Here is a 14,697-nt window from a genome sequence, read left to right as displayed (position 1 = left end):
GGCAGTGGGAGAGGGGAGGCCAGGCCAGGCCGCCGTAGGGTGAAGAGGGATGTGTAAAGGCCATGTCCGAGGGATGTGGCAGAAAAGAAGCCAGCGCAGTGGAGCTCCGTGGTCCGTTGCACTGCCCCCGGGCCTGAAAGCAAGGAGGTCTCAACTACCCCAGGGCTCCTTTGTTGTGGGCCCAGTGCAGGGTGCCCCCGAGGGTCAGGGGGCCAGGAGGAGAGGGGCTGCCCTTGTTTAACAGCCAGAGGGGATTTGGAGCTGTAGCCCACTTGGATCTGTCCCATAAACGCCCGGCAGTGGTCTGAGTTCTTGTTTGGCACCATTTTAGTATGCCGTGGCAGAAAACTGATGTGCAAGGTGCAAGACAAAATGCTGCTGCTTAACTAGGGACACAGATGCCCAGGGGGGCTGCCCTTCCCACACACGGAGCAACCGACGCCAGGGACTCACTGTGGAACAAGGGGCCCGGGGGCTGCAGCTAGGCCAGGGCTTGAACCCACCACCTTCGCCACCCTTACCACCCCAATAATGGGGGAGGCTGAGAGCTGCTCCTGCTGCCCTGGGGCCCCTGAGGCGCAGTGGCCAGGCCCCCTCCACTGAAAGAGGAAGGCACCTGGTGGGGAAAACAAGGGGTATCAGCCATGGAGGAACCCAGGTGTCCAGGTCCCTGGCCCCACGACATCCCTGCCTGAGCTGGGAGAGAACTCGGGAGTCCTGCCCCCCTCCCCTAGACGGGCCCCAGGTGTCTGGCGCCCTGCGGACCTTGCTGGCCACTGTCACAGTAGATGAAGGCCCAGTTGTCCAGCATGAGGAGCTGGAAGTGGGTGAAGACAGTATCCACCAGGTGCCCAAAACACCCGGGGTCGGAGTGCACGAACAGGTCATGCAGCAGCACCGAGAAGATGAGTGGGGGGGGGGAAGGTCAAGGCAACCATACAGGCATCTTGCCCATAGCCCCCGGGACCCTCCCCAGCGCCTGGCAGATACAGAGGCACGTGAACATGAGCAACAGGATGGCACCGTTGGAGCGATCCAAGACCGCAAAGGTGCCAGCCAGCTCCTAGAGGCTCTCCCACGCCCTGTGTGGACAGTGACCCCTGGGAAGTGGGAAGGGTCAGCCAAGTCAGAGGTCAGCATGTGCCTGTGGGGGGCATGGAATCAGTGCAAAGTCAGGAGAGGAGGGGTCTGCATGAGGGGCCAGGGCACTGTGGGAGAGGTCAGGGGTCGGGTTCGACCGGAGGCTGGACGATCAGCAGGTGCACAAGGCAAAAGGTGCAGACGCCCTTGAAGATATGCAGCGGCCACAGCAGGGCCACGGCCTTCTTGAACCAGACGTCTCCCGGCAGCACGACCAGCGGCAGCACAAAGTCCAGCAGCATCAGCCCCATCCCCAGGAAGTCACGGCGGGGGAGAAGCCAGGCAGTGACATCTGATCCCCTCCCTCCAGTCAGAGGCCTGGGGGAAACTGGGACTAGTCCCAGGGTTGGAGGTGGGGGGCTTACCACTGTCATTCTCGGAAGTAGTCCACGCAGCGGTCCATGAGCTAGGCCAGCACCTTGACCACGTAGACGCAGAGGACCATGGCGTCCAGCACCAAGGAAAGCTACTCTGCAGGTGGGGGGCAGGTGGGCCCAGACCCCTGGGTGCTCTCCAGCTCTGGGAAGGGAGTGGGGGCTGGGTGGCCTACGCCAGCGATAAGGCAAGAATGTTGTAAACAGAGTGATTGAAAAGCAACACTTAAGGACAACGATGCATGAGCCTGTCAGGCATCGACTTGTCAGGACGGAAAATTACTGAGATTTTAGACAAAGAAGCTGCATAGTCAGGAAAGGCAGACCAGTCACCCAACACCAACTTGATAGCCCCTATAAAGGAAAGAGACACTGAGTACAGTACCAAACTCAGAAACTTAGCACCATTGAAATTCCTTTCCCTTCAAGTACCCATCCAAATGCTATTTTTTCTGATCGTTTGCATTGTGACCTGATTTAGTGCCTTATCTGTTTGTGATTCCTCCTTTCCAGAGAACCTGTATCCGTACTTACTGTGTAAGATGACTTAGCAATGTGGCCTTGGAGTGCTAAGCAACATATGGAGGTACTGGATGTAAATGTTTATATATTGTACAGCACCTTTATATATACTCCTGAGGTTCTGACTAGAGAGACCTGTAAATCGCTCATTATTTTTTATATAGATAGTAAAAAGAAACTCCAGCTCATGGCCTGCTGGTTCTTGCCCTGTATGATGCGTGTTTGTTGACTTTCGGCAGTGGTGGTATTTTTCAGATGACAAGGTAATGTTCAGTGAAAATGTGTTTCTCTCTTGTTTTAATTCACAACTGACTGCAGTCCTACAAAAAAGATGGCAAGACATCATCTGATGATCGTTTGCTTCTGTAGATTTATTTGTACCTAAACACAGACATTTTGTTAACTACTGTCACTTGCTTTTCCCTCTGGCAGCCTCTCGTGGTACAGACAAGAGTTTTGCAGAAATGATTTATTACAAAAAGGGACCTTAGGATGCGAGCGGGAAGAAGGATGTTGTGAAAAGGGATCCCTTTGTTCTGGCAGAACATGAGCTCCGTGACCGACTTCAACCTTAATATATTAGAAACTAGCCGGCGTACCGCAAGGAAGGGAGAATGTGAGCTGCACCTCACAATGTAGCTGTGCCTCTGAGGGAGGCTTCTTCACAAGTAACACGTGAAGAGAAACAAAGGAGCAGCCGTGGTGCCCATCAGCCTGCCCTTTGGTTTTGTCACTCAGGCTCTGGGCCTTACCCTTCTGAGGCAGGCCTGTCTATAGAGTAAGGCACTGTGAAGTGGAAAGCTTTAAGACTTAGCAGATGGCCTTGACCCACCTCCTGCAACCCACTGTCATGAAGGTGTATACGTGCACCCCGCATCGACAGTAGGTAGCTGCTGAACTGCCCCTGGAGTGCGTTCAGGTGCATCACACACGGATGCAGTCACGTTTGCTTGTTCTGCTAAGGCCTGCGGGTTGGTGTCCTGCATTAGTGTTCGTGAAACTATCCTCTCTCCCGGTGGGAAACAGCCCTCCTCGTGTAAACAGCATGAATCTGCTATGCAGCTGATGGCTCAAGTACGTTCATTTTGCAGCCCTGAATTTCACTGCATCACTCAGTAGTGGGTTGCGGGTTGGCTTCACCAGTTTATTCTGCAGGTGATGAAATAAGCTGTGGGTGACCCTTTGACACAAACCAAACCTCCAGGTAAGAAATACTGGTGAAAGATCTGCCGGAGGTTGCAAGCACTCCGCAGCCAGCCACCGTCCCTCTTCTCTCCGCTCCGCCCCTCTGCCTGGAAGGCAAGTGCCGAGTTGCAGCGTGTGGTCAGTTCACGGTTTGATCTTCCATAACTAGAAAGAGACGTTGGAGAGACGGGTGTGAAAGCAACCAGATCAGAGCGTACCAGCAGTCCCATTCCAAACCCCTCAGGTTAGTGGGCTGTGATGCTTGGGGCCTCAGTGCTAAGTGTTGTCAGGCACATGGCAGCAGTGACAAGAGCTGGCCACCACCTAACAGGGGCAGAGTCAGGAAAAGGCTCAGCTGTTCCACCAGCCCAGCGCAGTGACCACCAGAATATGCCCTGGGCCATCTCAGCTGCCCTTACTCTGATGTTGAATCCCAGAAGATCACTTATAACACCTGAAACAGCCGACAGGATCACAACACGCGTGATGTTGTAGATCAAAGGGTTCATGGTCAGACCGTACAGTCTAAAGGGCGTGTCTAGCTCCTGCAATGAGAAAAATGGACAAGAGTGGATGTGGAGTTACTAGTGGCCTAAGCAGTGTGGATACAAGCAGGCTCCTGCTTCTCCCCTCCCAAGTGTACCTGTCCTTCAGCCCCCACTGGCCGTAGGGCAGCTCTCTGCCCCTGCTATTGCACTTCACAGCTAGTGGCTGAATGGCTGGACACAGCAGGCTGGCAGAGCCACGAGCCTGCCAGTTTATGCTCCTTCTGGCTGCACATACTTGCTTTTCTTGGCATGGCTCAAGTCAGCTGTGTAGTACCATGCCTGCAGGGGAGATCCCTAAAGTTTGGCCCTGTAGCAAGCAGGCCCACTGTGGCGGGGAGGGAGGGAGGAGAAGCTGTGCAAACCAAAAAGATGGGGTCTGCTTCAAAGGGCTTATGAGGCACGAGACAGCAGCTGGGCCCAGACAGCAGTGCCTAAAGAAATACTAGGTGGGTGTGAGAGTCCGGGGTCTCTCCACACCAGCATCCTAGCCCGTCCAGTTTCTGTGAGCCTAGAGGAGGCTTGTACAGCTGGGAACTCACCTTCAGGAGTTTTGTAGACAGCTTTAGCACGTTGTTCACCAGTGAGAGCTGCTCCTTCTTGTTTGGCTTCTTTTCCATCTTCAAATACAGGTTTATCTGTGACAGAAACATGTATTACAGAGCAGAGCAGCAGCCAGTGGTGCCAGCGTTACCCCCCAGTCACCACAGCCGCTGGAGCTGCTGCTCACTTACTGGCCTCCCAGTCTTTAATGGGACTAATGAACTTTGGTCTCAAGTGCGGGGAGCGTTCCCCTCCCCACCCTCAACACAGAAAATGAGTTCCAGCACTACTGTCTGTCTCCCTTCATTTACATCCAAGCCCTGGTCCCCTGTGTGTGTGTGTGTGTGTGTGTGTGTGTGCGCGCGCGCGCGCCCATTCCTATTACAAACAGGAAGCCCCAAGGAGGGGACCGCAGCAGAAGTACCTGCTCCGTTAGCAGGACTGAGATATTGCTGTACTTCTTGTTGGTCTCAGAGCCCAGGGACGCCAGGCGCAGTAAAAAGAGGAGGAGGGCTGCTTCCCAGATCAGAAACTCCCAGTTGTAAGCAGCGTTCAGGAATGTTTTGTGACCTTTTAGCACCTGCACAGAAAGTGACACTGAAATCGGCAACCCGCTGGAAACAGTCCACGGTACCACTAGGTGCAGCTCAAAGGTCAGATTACATCACATACCCTCTATCCCACACCAGGACCAAGGGCAATGCCCTGCCTGCTATACAAGAGCACTGGGTGATTATACAGTGGGTGGAGATGGACGTGGCCTGGCTGTAGGGGACAGGACTAGGAGCAACAGCCTCAAACTATAGCAGGGGAAATAGAGGTGAGACAGCAGGAGGGCAGGTCAAGCATTGGAATAGAAATTGTGGAGTCTGCATCCCTGGAAGTTTTTACACACAGGACGGACAGACAGACCCATCAGGGATGGTCCTGCCTTGAGCAGGGGGCTGGACTAGACGTGATGCTGGGAGGGCCCTTCCAGCCCTGCTTGCCCATGATCCCATATACTTACGGTTTGTTACGGGATCTGCCTGTGGGCCTCTCCCGTTGCATCCCCAAAACCCCTGCACTGCCCTGGAGTGTGTGAGCATGCTAGTGTGCAGCCTCAAGAGCCCTACAATTGTCACTAGCTCTGTAAGGGTCTCTCTGAAGCCTAGAGAGGATCTATAGGCCATTTACATATAGCAGCATACACTCTACTGCCAGCCTGGCCTTACTCACCGGAAACAAATGTGAACGTCTCACCTGTGCACAGCATATAAAAGCAATTGACAGAGCCAGTAAAAAGATGGAAGATACAACTACATCCACAGACCGCTGGGGCCCTCGCCTCTGTGGAAACAAATAATGACTTAAACCTTGGATCTCTCCGGAGCTGCAGCAAAATATTGACCAGAGATGGACAGCTGTCGCTACCCAGGAAAAGGAAGTGATGCCCTGAATGCCAGCTGCGGACATCAGCTAAGCAAGTCTCACCTTCAGATAGGAGCGAAGGGATAACCATATTTTAATATTTTCCACTTTCTTGAGTCTGAAGTGAGGGATTTCATACTTCCTGGCTTTCCGAGCAGATGTGATGTGGCTAAAAAGCTTGGCAAACAAAAGGCGCTGCAAAGACAAATACACATGGGTAGAAGCTGTGCTGCTTGGGGTTGTCTAACAGGAACAGCTCCCCTACTGCAGCACTGGATCGGGGGGGCTACGCGATTAGGCTGTTGCTTATCGACATGGGCAAGCCGGGTTAGTTACAGATTAGCTACTAAGCAGCGCCACGGTTACTGGAGCGAGGGAAAGGACACACTGATGGAGGGGAAGGGCACAACTAGACAAACCTGTTTGTAGGTTCTCTCAGCAACGCACATCATGAAGAAGAACATCCAGGTTAGGCACAGCCGCTCAAGAAAGTTAATCACAGCCAGGATGATGACAGGGGTAATGGTAGGTGCCCCACAGAAGACATGCAGCAGGTCCTTCACAGAAATGGAGCATAGCTGCTCCAGGTTCTTGGTATGGAAGAGCCGGTAGAGGAAGGGAAGAAACGCCAGCCCGACAGTGATGGTGTTGCCCAGCATCTGGTAGCCCACTCCCTGCTGATAGGCATTAACCTGGAGAGCAGAGACAGGGCAGTAGTGTGATGTGGCTACCCCCCATTCCCTCGTGACCCCCTGAGGTGCATGCAGTGGCAGGAGCTGCCCCTCATGCCCTCTTGATGAGCCACAGCTCCATCACATGCCCACCCTGCCCTGGCTGGGTAGCGCCTACCCCAGCCCCTGCCCCACTCCCTCCCTCACCGTGGAGGGCATTGATCTACGCCCCCACGTCCCTTCCCTTCCCCCTTCCTTTCCACCACAACAGACTTACCAGTTGCATGCAGCTCTCCAAGCTGCTGGGCTGCACGCCTCACTACCAACGTGGTATTTGTTGACCAAATTATCGGCAACATCAGGCCAATTTCCAATACAATCGGGTTTTTTTATATCCAATTGGTGGTGATCCAATATTGGATCGATGTATCGGTGCACCTCTAAACACAGCTCCTTACATCTCTCTAACGAGCTACTTCAGAGCATGCCAGACCCTCCTGGCTGTGCCAGATTTACTCCGAAGTGCTTGATTCGTACAGCCTGCATGCATCACGTTTCCCATCAAACACCATCATGCTCCTCTTACCCTGCTCATGATAATGCCACTGATCTCCAGTACTGACATGTCCAGCTTCTTGCACTCATTCCCTTCCCAGATTAGGGCACTCACTCTTGCAGATGCAGGGCTGGTATTCTGTAGCCAGAACAAATGGTTCTAAGGAAGACAATGCAATGTTGTACAGAAGATACAAACCATTTCAAAAGAGGCAACATTTTCACTGACAGTGTTTGGCTGCAAGCTAACTCTTCCAGGCAAATAAATGTGTGTATTCAGCCACTCCTAGCACAAGGCCCTAATCCAGACAGGGCTTCTGGTCACTATGAATGTTGCAGGCATCCTACAGTAACAGTGAAGACTGAAACAGTATATCCACTGAGCAAAGCGCTGTCATCAGGACACACATACACCCCTGAACTGAGAAGAAAGAAATACTTCACAAAGTTTTAGAGGCTGTGGCAGTACTCCACACAGTTCAGGGAAAGGGAAAGGGGCTGGAAGAGGTGGTGCTGCAGGCAGGTCTGCCTTCAGGCCGCGGCCACGTGTGGTCATGATCCAGCACAGGGCAGGGGATCTGTCAGGAGGGCAGAGGAGCTTCTGTGCAGCCCCAAGTGGGAAGCACCAGTCCCCCGGGCTCAGAGGTCCCCCCACAGCCAGAGCAAGGCTCTGCCTCCCCGTGCTGGGCAGAGGAGGGTGTCCAGCACCAGCTGCTGGCCTGCCCCTTGTGCAGCTCCTGCGCCTTCACATGGCAGAAGATCACTGGGGTGGTGAGCAGCCTTCTGGGCACAGCCCACAAGGACAGCCGCCACAGGGTGCTGGTCCGGGTTTTGCCAAGTGGCCGCCTGGCTCGTGGCCCCTTTACCTTTTGAAACCCCAGAGGCAGCTCTGCAGCTTGACCTTGGTCTAGACCAGGCCCCGGGGGAAAATGTTTGGGCAGGCAGCCTTCCCTGGGTCCGCACCTATCCGAGCTCTGCAGGACATGGCCGTTCAGTTCCCAGAGGGCAGCCCAAGGCTGCCGCTGGCCCCCAGCCCCAGGTCTCCCCGAGAGCCAGGGGGCCGGGGCACGTTGCCGCGAAGTGCGAGTTGGGGGGTCCAGATTCCCCTGTGGCTGGAGGCTTCCGAGCCCCTCTTCTCTGCACCCCCGGGAGCTGGGACCCCACAGTGGCCCCTGCTGAGCAGCTAGAGAAGACCAGTCCCCACAGCCCAGGGGAATGTGGCTTTCCTAGGTGCCTAAGTCCCTGGTTGAAGATGGGGGGAGGGGGGGATGGTCTGCACTTTGAACATCAGGGTTTTTCTGCCACTGTGCCCCAAAACAGTGCCAAAAAAACCCTGGCCAGTGCTGGGTGGCTCAGGACAGATCCAAGTGGGCTAGGGCAGCGGCACCCTTCTGCGCGCTGCACAGGCGCCACTCAGCTAGCCGGATGCTGATGCGGGGAGCTCACACATGGCCGCCAGCACCACTAACCACATCACGCTGTTGTCCTCTGCGTGCAGCTGCTGCCACCATGCCACCCCCGCCATTTGCATCTGGCCACTGGAGCTACACTTATTACAAAATGTTGATAATCCCTAGGCTAGAAACTAACACGAGAAGACTACTGCATATTCTCCTTCTAATTCAGGGGTGGGCAATTATTTTGGGTGGAGGGTCGCTTTCTGAGTTTTGGCAAGCCATCAAGGCAGCCACGGGCAGATAAATATTAGTTTTTTTAAGGGCCCCACGGGCCAGGTAAAACGGCCTGGCAGGCTGCCTTTGGCCCGCGGGCCGCATTTTGCCCACCCCGTTCTAATTTGTTGCAAGTGGTTCAACAGACCTGCTGGAAAACATCCTCTTTCAGATCCCGTTTACTTCCCCTCATGGTAGCTTCTTCGCTGTCACTGGTATAGGAGGAGCGGCACTCTGGCCCATGGAGCAGGTCATCCCAAAGCATGTCCTCCGTCTCTGAATCGTGGCGGGTGCTCTCCGAGTCCCTCCGGGAGATGCTGCAGCTCCGGGACCCAGCACTAAAACAAGACCTGGATTCCTTCAAAGAAGAAAGAAGGCTTATCGGAAATCTTCAATCAAGGCACAGAAACTGGCTTTGCAGCTTAAAGCTACATGGTCACAATCACAGCCACTCCTCAAGCCATGCTGACAAGCTAGAACTCTACTAAGGACAGTTCTACACAGGGATGCTTTTGCAGCAGGCAGCCTTTGAACATGAACTCACAGCAAAAAGTCATCAGTGTTTTCCCACCTTCAGAATAACTTACACAAGATTCATGAAAACTAAACGGAGCCAGAATTTATAGTGCATTTTATTAGCTTCTTCTTCAGTGTGGGAAAGAGTTTAGTGAGGATTTATACAGCAGGCTGGGAGGGTATTCTTGATTTCTATGAAACAGAATTGTTTTTTTTAGAATAAAGCTTGATGATCACCCCAACACAAATGTCATCCTTCCGAGAGATGAGTTCCTAAGAAACAGTGATCGCAGGCCACACCAAGCATATGGCTGCTGCCAAGAGATGATTCACCAGAAGGCACATTGTTAACTGCTTCAAAATTCACTACAAGGATTGAGGACAATAATGGAGGGCTTTTTTAACAGTGTCAGTTACAAAGCCTTCTACCTGGAGAACAAAATCTTCACCTCGTGGCTCTCCTACTTTAGCAGGCTATACAACATGTACATAATGGGAGAGCTATGGAATCTCTTGCTTGTTGATAACTAAACTGCTTGAAGCAACTAGTCTGCCTTACAGACTATGTGTGGAGCAAAGGATTCAAAGAAAGAGCTTAGCATTGAAAATAAATTTCTTCCCCTTCCTCTTGTGCTGTGATCTATTCATGAGGATTCAGAGACAGGGACAAACACACGAAGGCTCATGGAACAGACTGGCTGTTTGGATTCTTGCTGGGATGATAAAGAATGACTGTATAAAAATGTCAGCAGGGAATGACCAGGACTGGGTAAACCAAGATAGCACTGAGAATTACAGCCATGCCACTCCGCTCGCTCCTGGCAATGCTGATGCAATCGACTCGTTTTGTAGATCTCGTACCTGACTAAAGGCTGTCGATTCGAGTTCGGAGTCTACCAGACTGTCAGAATCTCTGGTACCTTTACCAGCTTGCTTAACCTGCCATCAACAAAAAGGAGGAGACATAAGTCAAGTGCTAGTAACAGTGAACTTTGTGGAGTCTGAGGTAACCCACCAGATCTACCTGGAACACCGGCTGGTTTGGCGAAATGAGAGGACTCCTGTTCTTGTCCTCGTAGCTATTGTCACTGGAGGCCCCTTCTACACTTCTGCGTAACAAAATCCTCTGTGCCACAGCTTCAGCATCCTCGTCACTTGACAGCTCATCAGAAATGCCACCCGTGTGTATGGAGCCCTCCTGGAAGAAGAGCAACCATTCAAACCAGTGCAAGGAAACAGGGCTAACAAAACCAAGCTGACCACCAGCCCTGCCTGGGCCACGCTACCAACGCAACACTGTGGCATTCTGCGGCCTCGCCTCGACATCTACAGTAGGCAGTAAGAGGGAAGTAACTTCGGAAGGCACAGGCAACCTCTGGTCTAGCCATGCCTCCCTGCAATGGAGAGAGAGGGGAAGAGACGCTTCAAGAGGAAACCTCACCCCTCCAGTAACAAACCAGAATGGGATGAAAGGTCATTGTCTGCTCCTTGCTGCAAGCAGTCAGAGGCTTCAAAGACCGGCCCTGCACACAAGGCGCTGCATTCTCCTATGTGCAAGATAGGGCTGGGTGCCTTGAGAGACATGTCTCATATGCTAAAACTCTTCCAAATGTCTCCCTTGTGTACAGCAGCCTTTGGGGAAGAAGAGCATGGCCCGTTTCAAGGTTCTTACCTAACTACCTCAAGCAGGACTGTGGTGGGGGGCCCTCACTCTGAACCCAAATCCAAAAAGAACCCAAAGCATTACCATTTTAGTGCCTGCACAGAAGAAATCAGATGTCAGCTGCTAAGATCTGCAAGTGCAGGGGCTTGAGATGGCTGCATTAGGAAGTCTGTTCATGTTTAATGGAATGCCATTACTGGTGATTTAATCATCCAGTCCTTGAACTGAGGGCTTCCCAAAAACCAAGCACTTACTTCAGTAGAAAGGACCCATATTCCTTTTGCTACAGGTTTCTGCATGTAGCACAATCAGACTGTGTCCTATCAAGTATTCAGGATGGGATTTATATTTACATCTCACAGGTAGGTGTCAGAACCAAGAATCACACAACACAGCTGAAAAGTCAGTACAGTGATAAAAACAATTTCACGTTTCTTTTAATTACCTGATGATTCTTTCCCCCATCTGCAAGTTTCTCTCTGTCTTTCAGGTGTAGTAGTCGACATTCAGATCTGGACTGTCTGTGTTTAACGCCCCTGTTCACAGAACTCGCACCATTTTCTGTTTCAGTCCCTTTTTCAGCTACCAGTTTCACCCTCCTGAATCTGGTGGAGAAAATGTGACAAAATATTTCTGATTTTGGAGCTAAATTTCTTTAACATTCTCTGTCACTTGCTTGTCTGGGTGCAAGACTAAGCAACAACAACTGGGAAGCTAAAGAATCCCCTTTTGATTTCAGGCACTTGAAATACTAACTCATCCTCCTTTCCTCCGATTTTCATTATATTGTAGCGAAATGGAAAATGGATCTGGACTGTTTAAATGAGGACGGGGATCAGTCTTTGAACTGTGCAAACAAAAAATAACAAAACAGAGAGCAAAGGGACAGCAGAACATACAAGCCCATGGAGTTGTGACAGAAAGAAAGGCCCCATCACTCTGCAACTGTGTGGGCCTAAACTAAACACCAGGAATCCTCCTGTTTCCAGGCAGAGGACAGAGTCCCAGAGCCCAAGCTTTGTGGTTGTAGCTGAAAGCATCCCATGCCCTGTGGGCATGTGCCTGTCACTCAAACACTTCCCTTAACTTCTTTAACTCCTCATTTCCCACACAGCAGCACTACAAACAGTCATACCCCGCTAGTACCACACACCTCCTTCGGAAGACCAGGCCAAGCAAACTGTTGACGAGGGACAGAAATTCTGATTGCTCTTCTCCTTTACTAGCTTTATCAGAAGAAGACAAACTGCCAGTGTCTCTGCACCCATCCCCACTGGCAGATTTCCGTAATTTTCTGTTAAAAAAGGAGGGAAATGGTTATTAAGGTTTGACAGAAGAAAAAAAATCTATAGTGCTTAAAGACAGAATTAAATGCAAACAGCCACTGTGCCAACAAGCAAATGACTTCAGTGTTTCTGTATGTAAGGAGCAGAGCACATGCTCCAAGGGCTAAATACACACCACTACAATTTAAACTGAAAAATTATGCAGCACAGAAATATAGACACAGTCTCTGCACGGAAACTAGCAGGGACAGAGTTTCCCAGCCTTCCTCTCCACCTGAAGGGCAGAATGGAGACCAGCATTCCCCAGTGCTATATTCAGTTAATGAGCTGCACAGTCCTCCAGAAACCAAAAAGAAAACATGTAAGAAACGCATGGGCGAGAGCCACACCGCTCTGCCCCTTCGGAATGTGCATCAGAAACCTCTCCGAGTTAAGGCAAAAGCACGCCCCCAGGTAAGCTCTCAAGCCCAGAAGCACAGCCTGTTCCGTGAGGTGACCTCCTGGCCACTAACGGAACCCGGACATTAAAGCTACATTCAAAGGGTAAGGGCCTTAGTGTAAACCTGGCGAAAGGGCAAGTATCCCAGGCAAACTTCTCCAAAGTTACATTTGAGCGAACCGAAGAAAGAAGGGGGAAGGCGACAGGCTAAGCATGGAAGAGCCTGGGGAACACACCATGCTAATACTCACATGCTACAGTCATACGCAACATTTACTTAAAACCACAGAGGATCTCTACCCCTTCGCTTTGACATTACACCACGTACCGCGATTGCAACAAACACACCCAGTATGTGTCTCACCTCCTCCTCCTGCTGCTGCTGTTCCCTGAGGGCTTGTTTACCTGGGTGGACACTATCTGACAGTGAACAGTTCCCATCAGTAGCATAAGGCACATTGGTCCAATGATTTCACTTGCACTCACAACAGGTACCAGGAAATATAACACAACTGCAACCACTGAAAAGGAGACACAGTATCAGATGGAAAATCTGCAGGGGAGCTCCCCACAAAGAGCATGAAGGGGACTCAGCTCAGTTTCCTGCTTCTGCCGCAATCGTTTATTTTCGCTGACAGCGTGCCCTTTTGCACCGGCCCATATTTGGGTGCCTGGCGTTGTTCTTCTTAAGTTTCTCCTGATTTTGAATGGGAGCTTTTAAACCTACTAAAACAACAGATGCAGAAGCACAGATTTATGGTCTGCTCTTTGGTGTCATACGACACTATACGACATATGAAAAGGTTACCCACCTTCAGCAGAGGCAGTTTCAGTTCCAGGAATTGCTATTACAAAGCTCAGCAGATAAAGAGGGCTGCTGAAAGATAACTCTTTGCAGCGTGAGATGAGCGGTCCCACGTTTCCCAACACAGTGTCCTCACTAAACTGCTTCCCCTACTACAGCGGGGCAGGACAGCATAGGGTTAGACAGGCCATTTATCGACCAAAAAGGAGCAGCCCGGGTAGGGGCAAAGCAGGTTTCCTCCACGCTCGGACTGTCTTCCTGACCTGAAGGATCCCCTCAAAGGAGAGCTGCAGTTGGACTGCAAAGGGGTCAACCGCATGCAAGAGTCCACAGCCACCGGGCAGACAGCATGCAGCTAATTAACGCCACAGATGTTAAGACCAGAGGGGATGATGAAGACCATCCACACTGCCCTCATGCAGAGCACAAGCCAGAGACTGTCCCTGCAATTTCTGTATCAAAGCCATAGCCTGCCACGGAGCCGTGGCACGATAGTGCGAGCGAAGCTAAAACGCTCACGTAAAGCATAAGTGACTGAAGTCATGGTACCTGTGGCAGATTCAGTGCCACATAAAGAAGGTCTGAGCCCTTCCTTCTCTAGGTGCTTACGCAGCCGCTGTTGCTGCCAGAGCCCCTCACATGCGCTGACGAATGAGCGTCCTCATCTCATTTCACCGATGGGGAACTGAAGCGCACAGGCTGTTCACCTGACCTCCCCAAGGAAAGCATCAGGCAGATCTCCCGGGCCGTGACCTAGCATCTCAATCACGAGCTGGATGCAGCGAATGCAGCACGGCGAGTCATTTAAAACCCTTAACAGGAGACGCAGAGGCGGTGCCCGGCAGCACGATATTTGGAGAACCACGTGCGGTGCCAGCAGACAGCCCTGGACATCCGCCCTCCTGCTCGGGACCGGGGGGCCGGCACGGTCCTCCGACTCCGGGCAGGGCTGGGCTGCCGTGCTGCTTACCTTGCAGGAGGTAAAGCCCCAGCAGCCAGGTGAAGATGCGCTGGGACGTGACCTGGATCCACCAGCGGCTGAAAAGCGGGAAGAAGACAACGCGCACGATCCCCTTCCCGGTCAGCGAGGTCCAGGGGATCTCAGGCTTGGCCTTGGCGAACGTGGAGCCTTAGAGACACGGAGGGGCTGACAGCAGGGGGCGGCCCCTGTCCCGCAGCCCCGCCTCGGGCCCCTCGGCACGGCCGGCGGCTCCACCCCGCCCCGGGCGGCACGAACGCGGCCCCGCGGCCTACCTCGGACCAGGTCCACGTCGATGAGGTCCGGCTGGATGCGGCCCTTCCTCTTGGGCTTGCCGCCGAAGCCCTGCGGGGAGCGGGGTCAGGGCGGCCGGGAAGGGGCCGTGGGTCGGGAC

At 52.5% G+C, this 14,697-nt stretch overlaps 1 protein-coding gene across 4 annotated transcripts; it reads right to left on the bottom strand.

Moving 5' to 3' along the window:
• Positions 1 to 2,385: 2,385 nt before the first annotated feature.
• On the bottom strand, positions 2,386 to 14,659 carry PHTF1 (putative homeodomain transcription factor 1). Of its 4 annotated transcripts, XM_019546813.1 has the most exons (16): positions 14,579 to 14,657; positions 14,295 to 14,453; positions 12,883 to 13,040; positions 11,948 to 12,090; positions 11,240 to 11,399; positions 10,156 to 10,329; positions 9,993 to 10,070; positions 8,764 to 8,973; positions 6,977 to 7,105; positions 6,139 to 6,411; positions 5,783 to 5,914; positions 5,552 to 5,638; positions 4,734 to 4,889; positions 4,309 to 4,404; positions 3,641 to 3,766; positions 2,386 to 3,386 (listed from the first exon to the last, which is right to left on the bottom strand). In XM_019546813.1, exons 3-16 carry the CDS (start codon positions 12,976 to 12,978, stop codon positions 3,366 to 3,368), a joined length of 1,881 nt encoding a protein of 626 aa, XP_019402358.1. In that variant the 5' UTR covers positions 12,979 to 13,040; positions 14,295 to 14,453; positions 14,579 to 14,657; the 3' UTR covers positions 2,386 to 3,365. The 4 variants fall into 4 exon arrangements, with proteins under 4 accessions (XP_019402358.1, XP_019402355.1, XP_019402356.1 ...); XM_019546810.1 differs by lacking the exon at positions 14,295 to 14,453 and having other exon boundaries at positions 14,579 to 14,659; XM_019546811.1 differs by lacking the exon at positions 14,579 to 14,657 and having other exon boundaries at positions 6,977 to 7,084; positions 14,295 to 14,376.
• Positions 14,660 to 14,697: the final 38 nt, after the last annotated feature.

This window comes from Crocodylus porosus, unplaced genomic scaffold, assembly GCF_001723895.1.
Source record: "Crocodylus porosus isolate Cpor-Errol unplaced genomic scaffold, CroPor_comp1, whole genome shotgun sequence".
NCBI lineage: Eukaryota > Metazoa > Chordata > Crocodylia > Crocodylidae > Crocodylus > Crocodylus porosus.
Note: the sequence above shows the minus strand (reverse complement) of the source record. Positions and strands in the feature narration are given on the sequence as shown.

Coding starts and splice junctions, on each gene's coding strand:
- PHTF1 (XM_019546810.1), bottom strand. CDS start 12,978: ATGTGCCTTATGCTACTGATGGGAACTGTTCACTGTCAGATAGTGTCC. Junction 12,091..12,882: donor GCAGCAGCAGGAGGAGGAGG/TGAGACACATAC, acceptor TCCTTTTTTAAC/AGAAAATTACGGAAATCTGC. Junction 4,890..5,551: donor CTTTTATATGCTGTGCACAG/GTGAGACGTTCA, acceptor CTTTCTGTGCAG/GTGCTAAAAGGTCACAAAAC.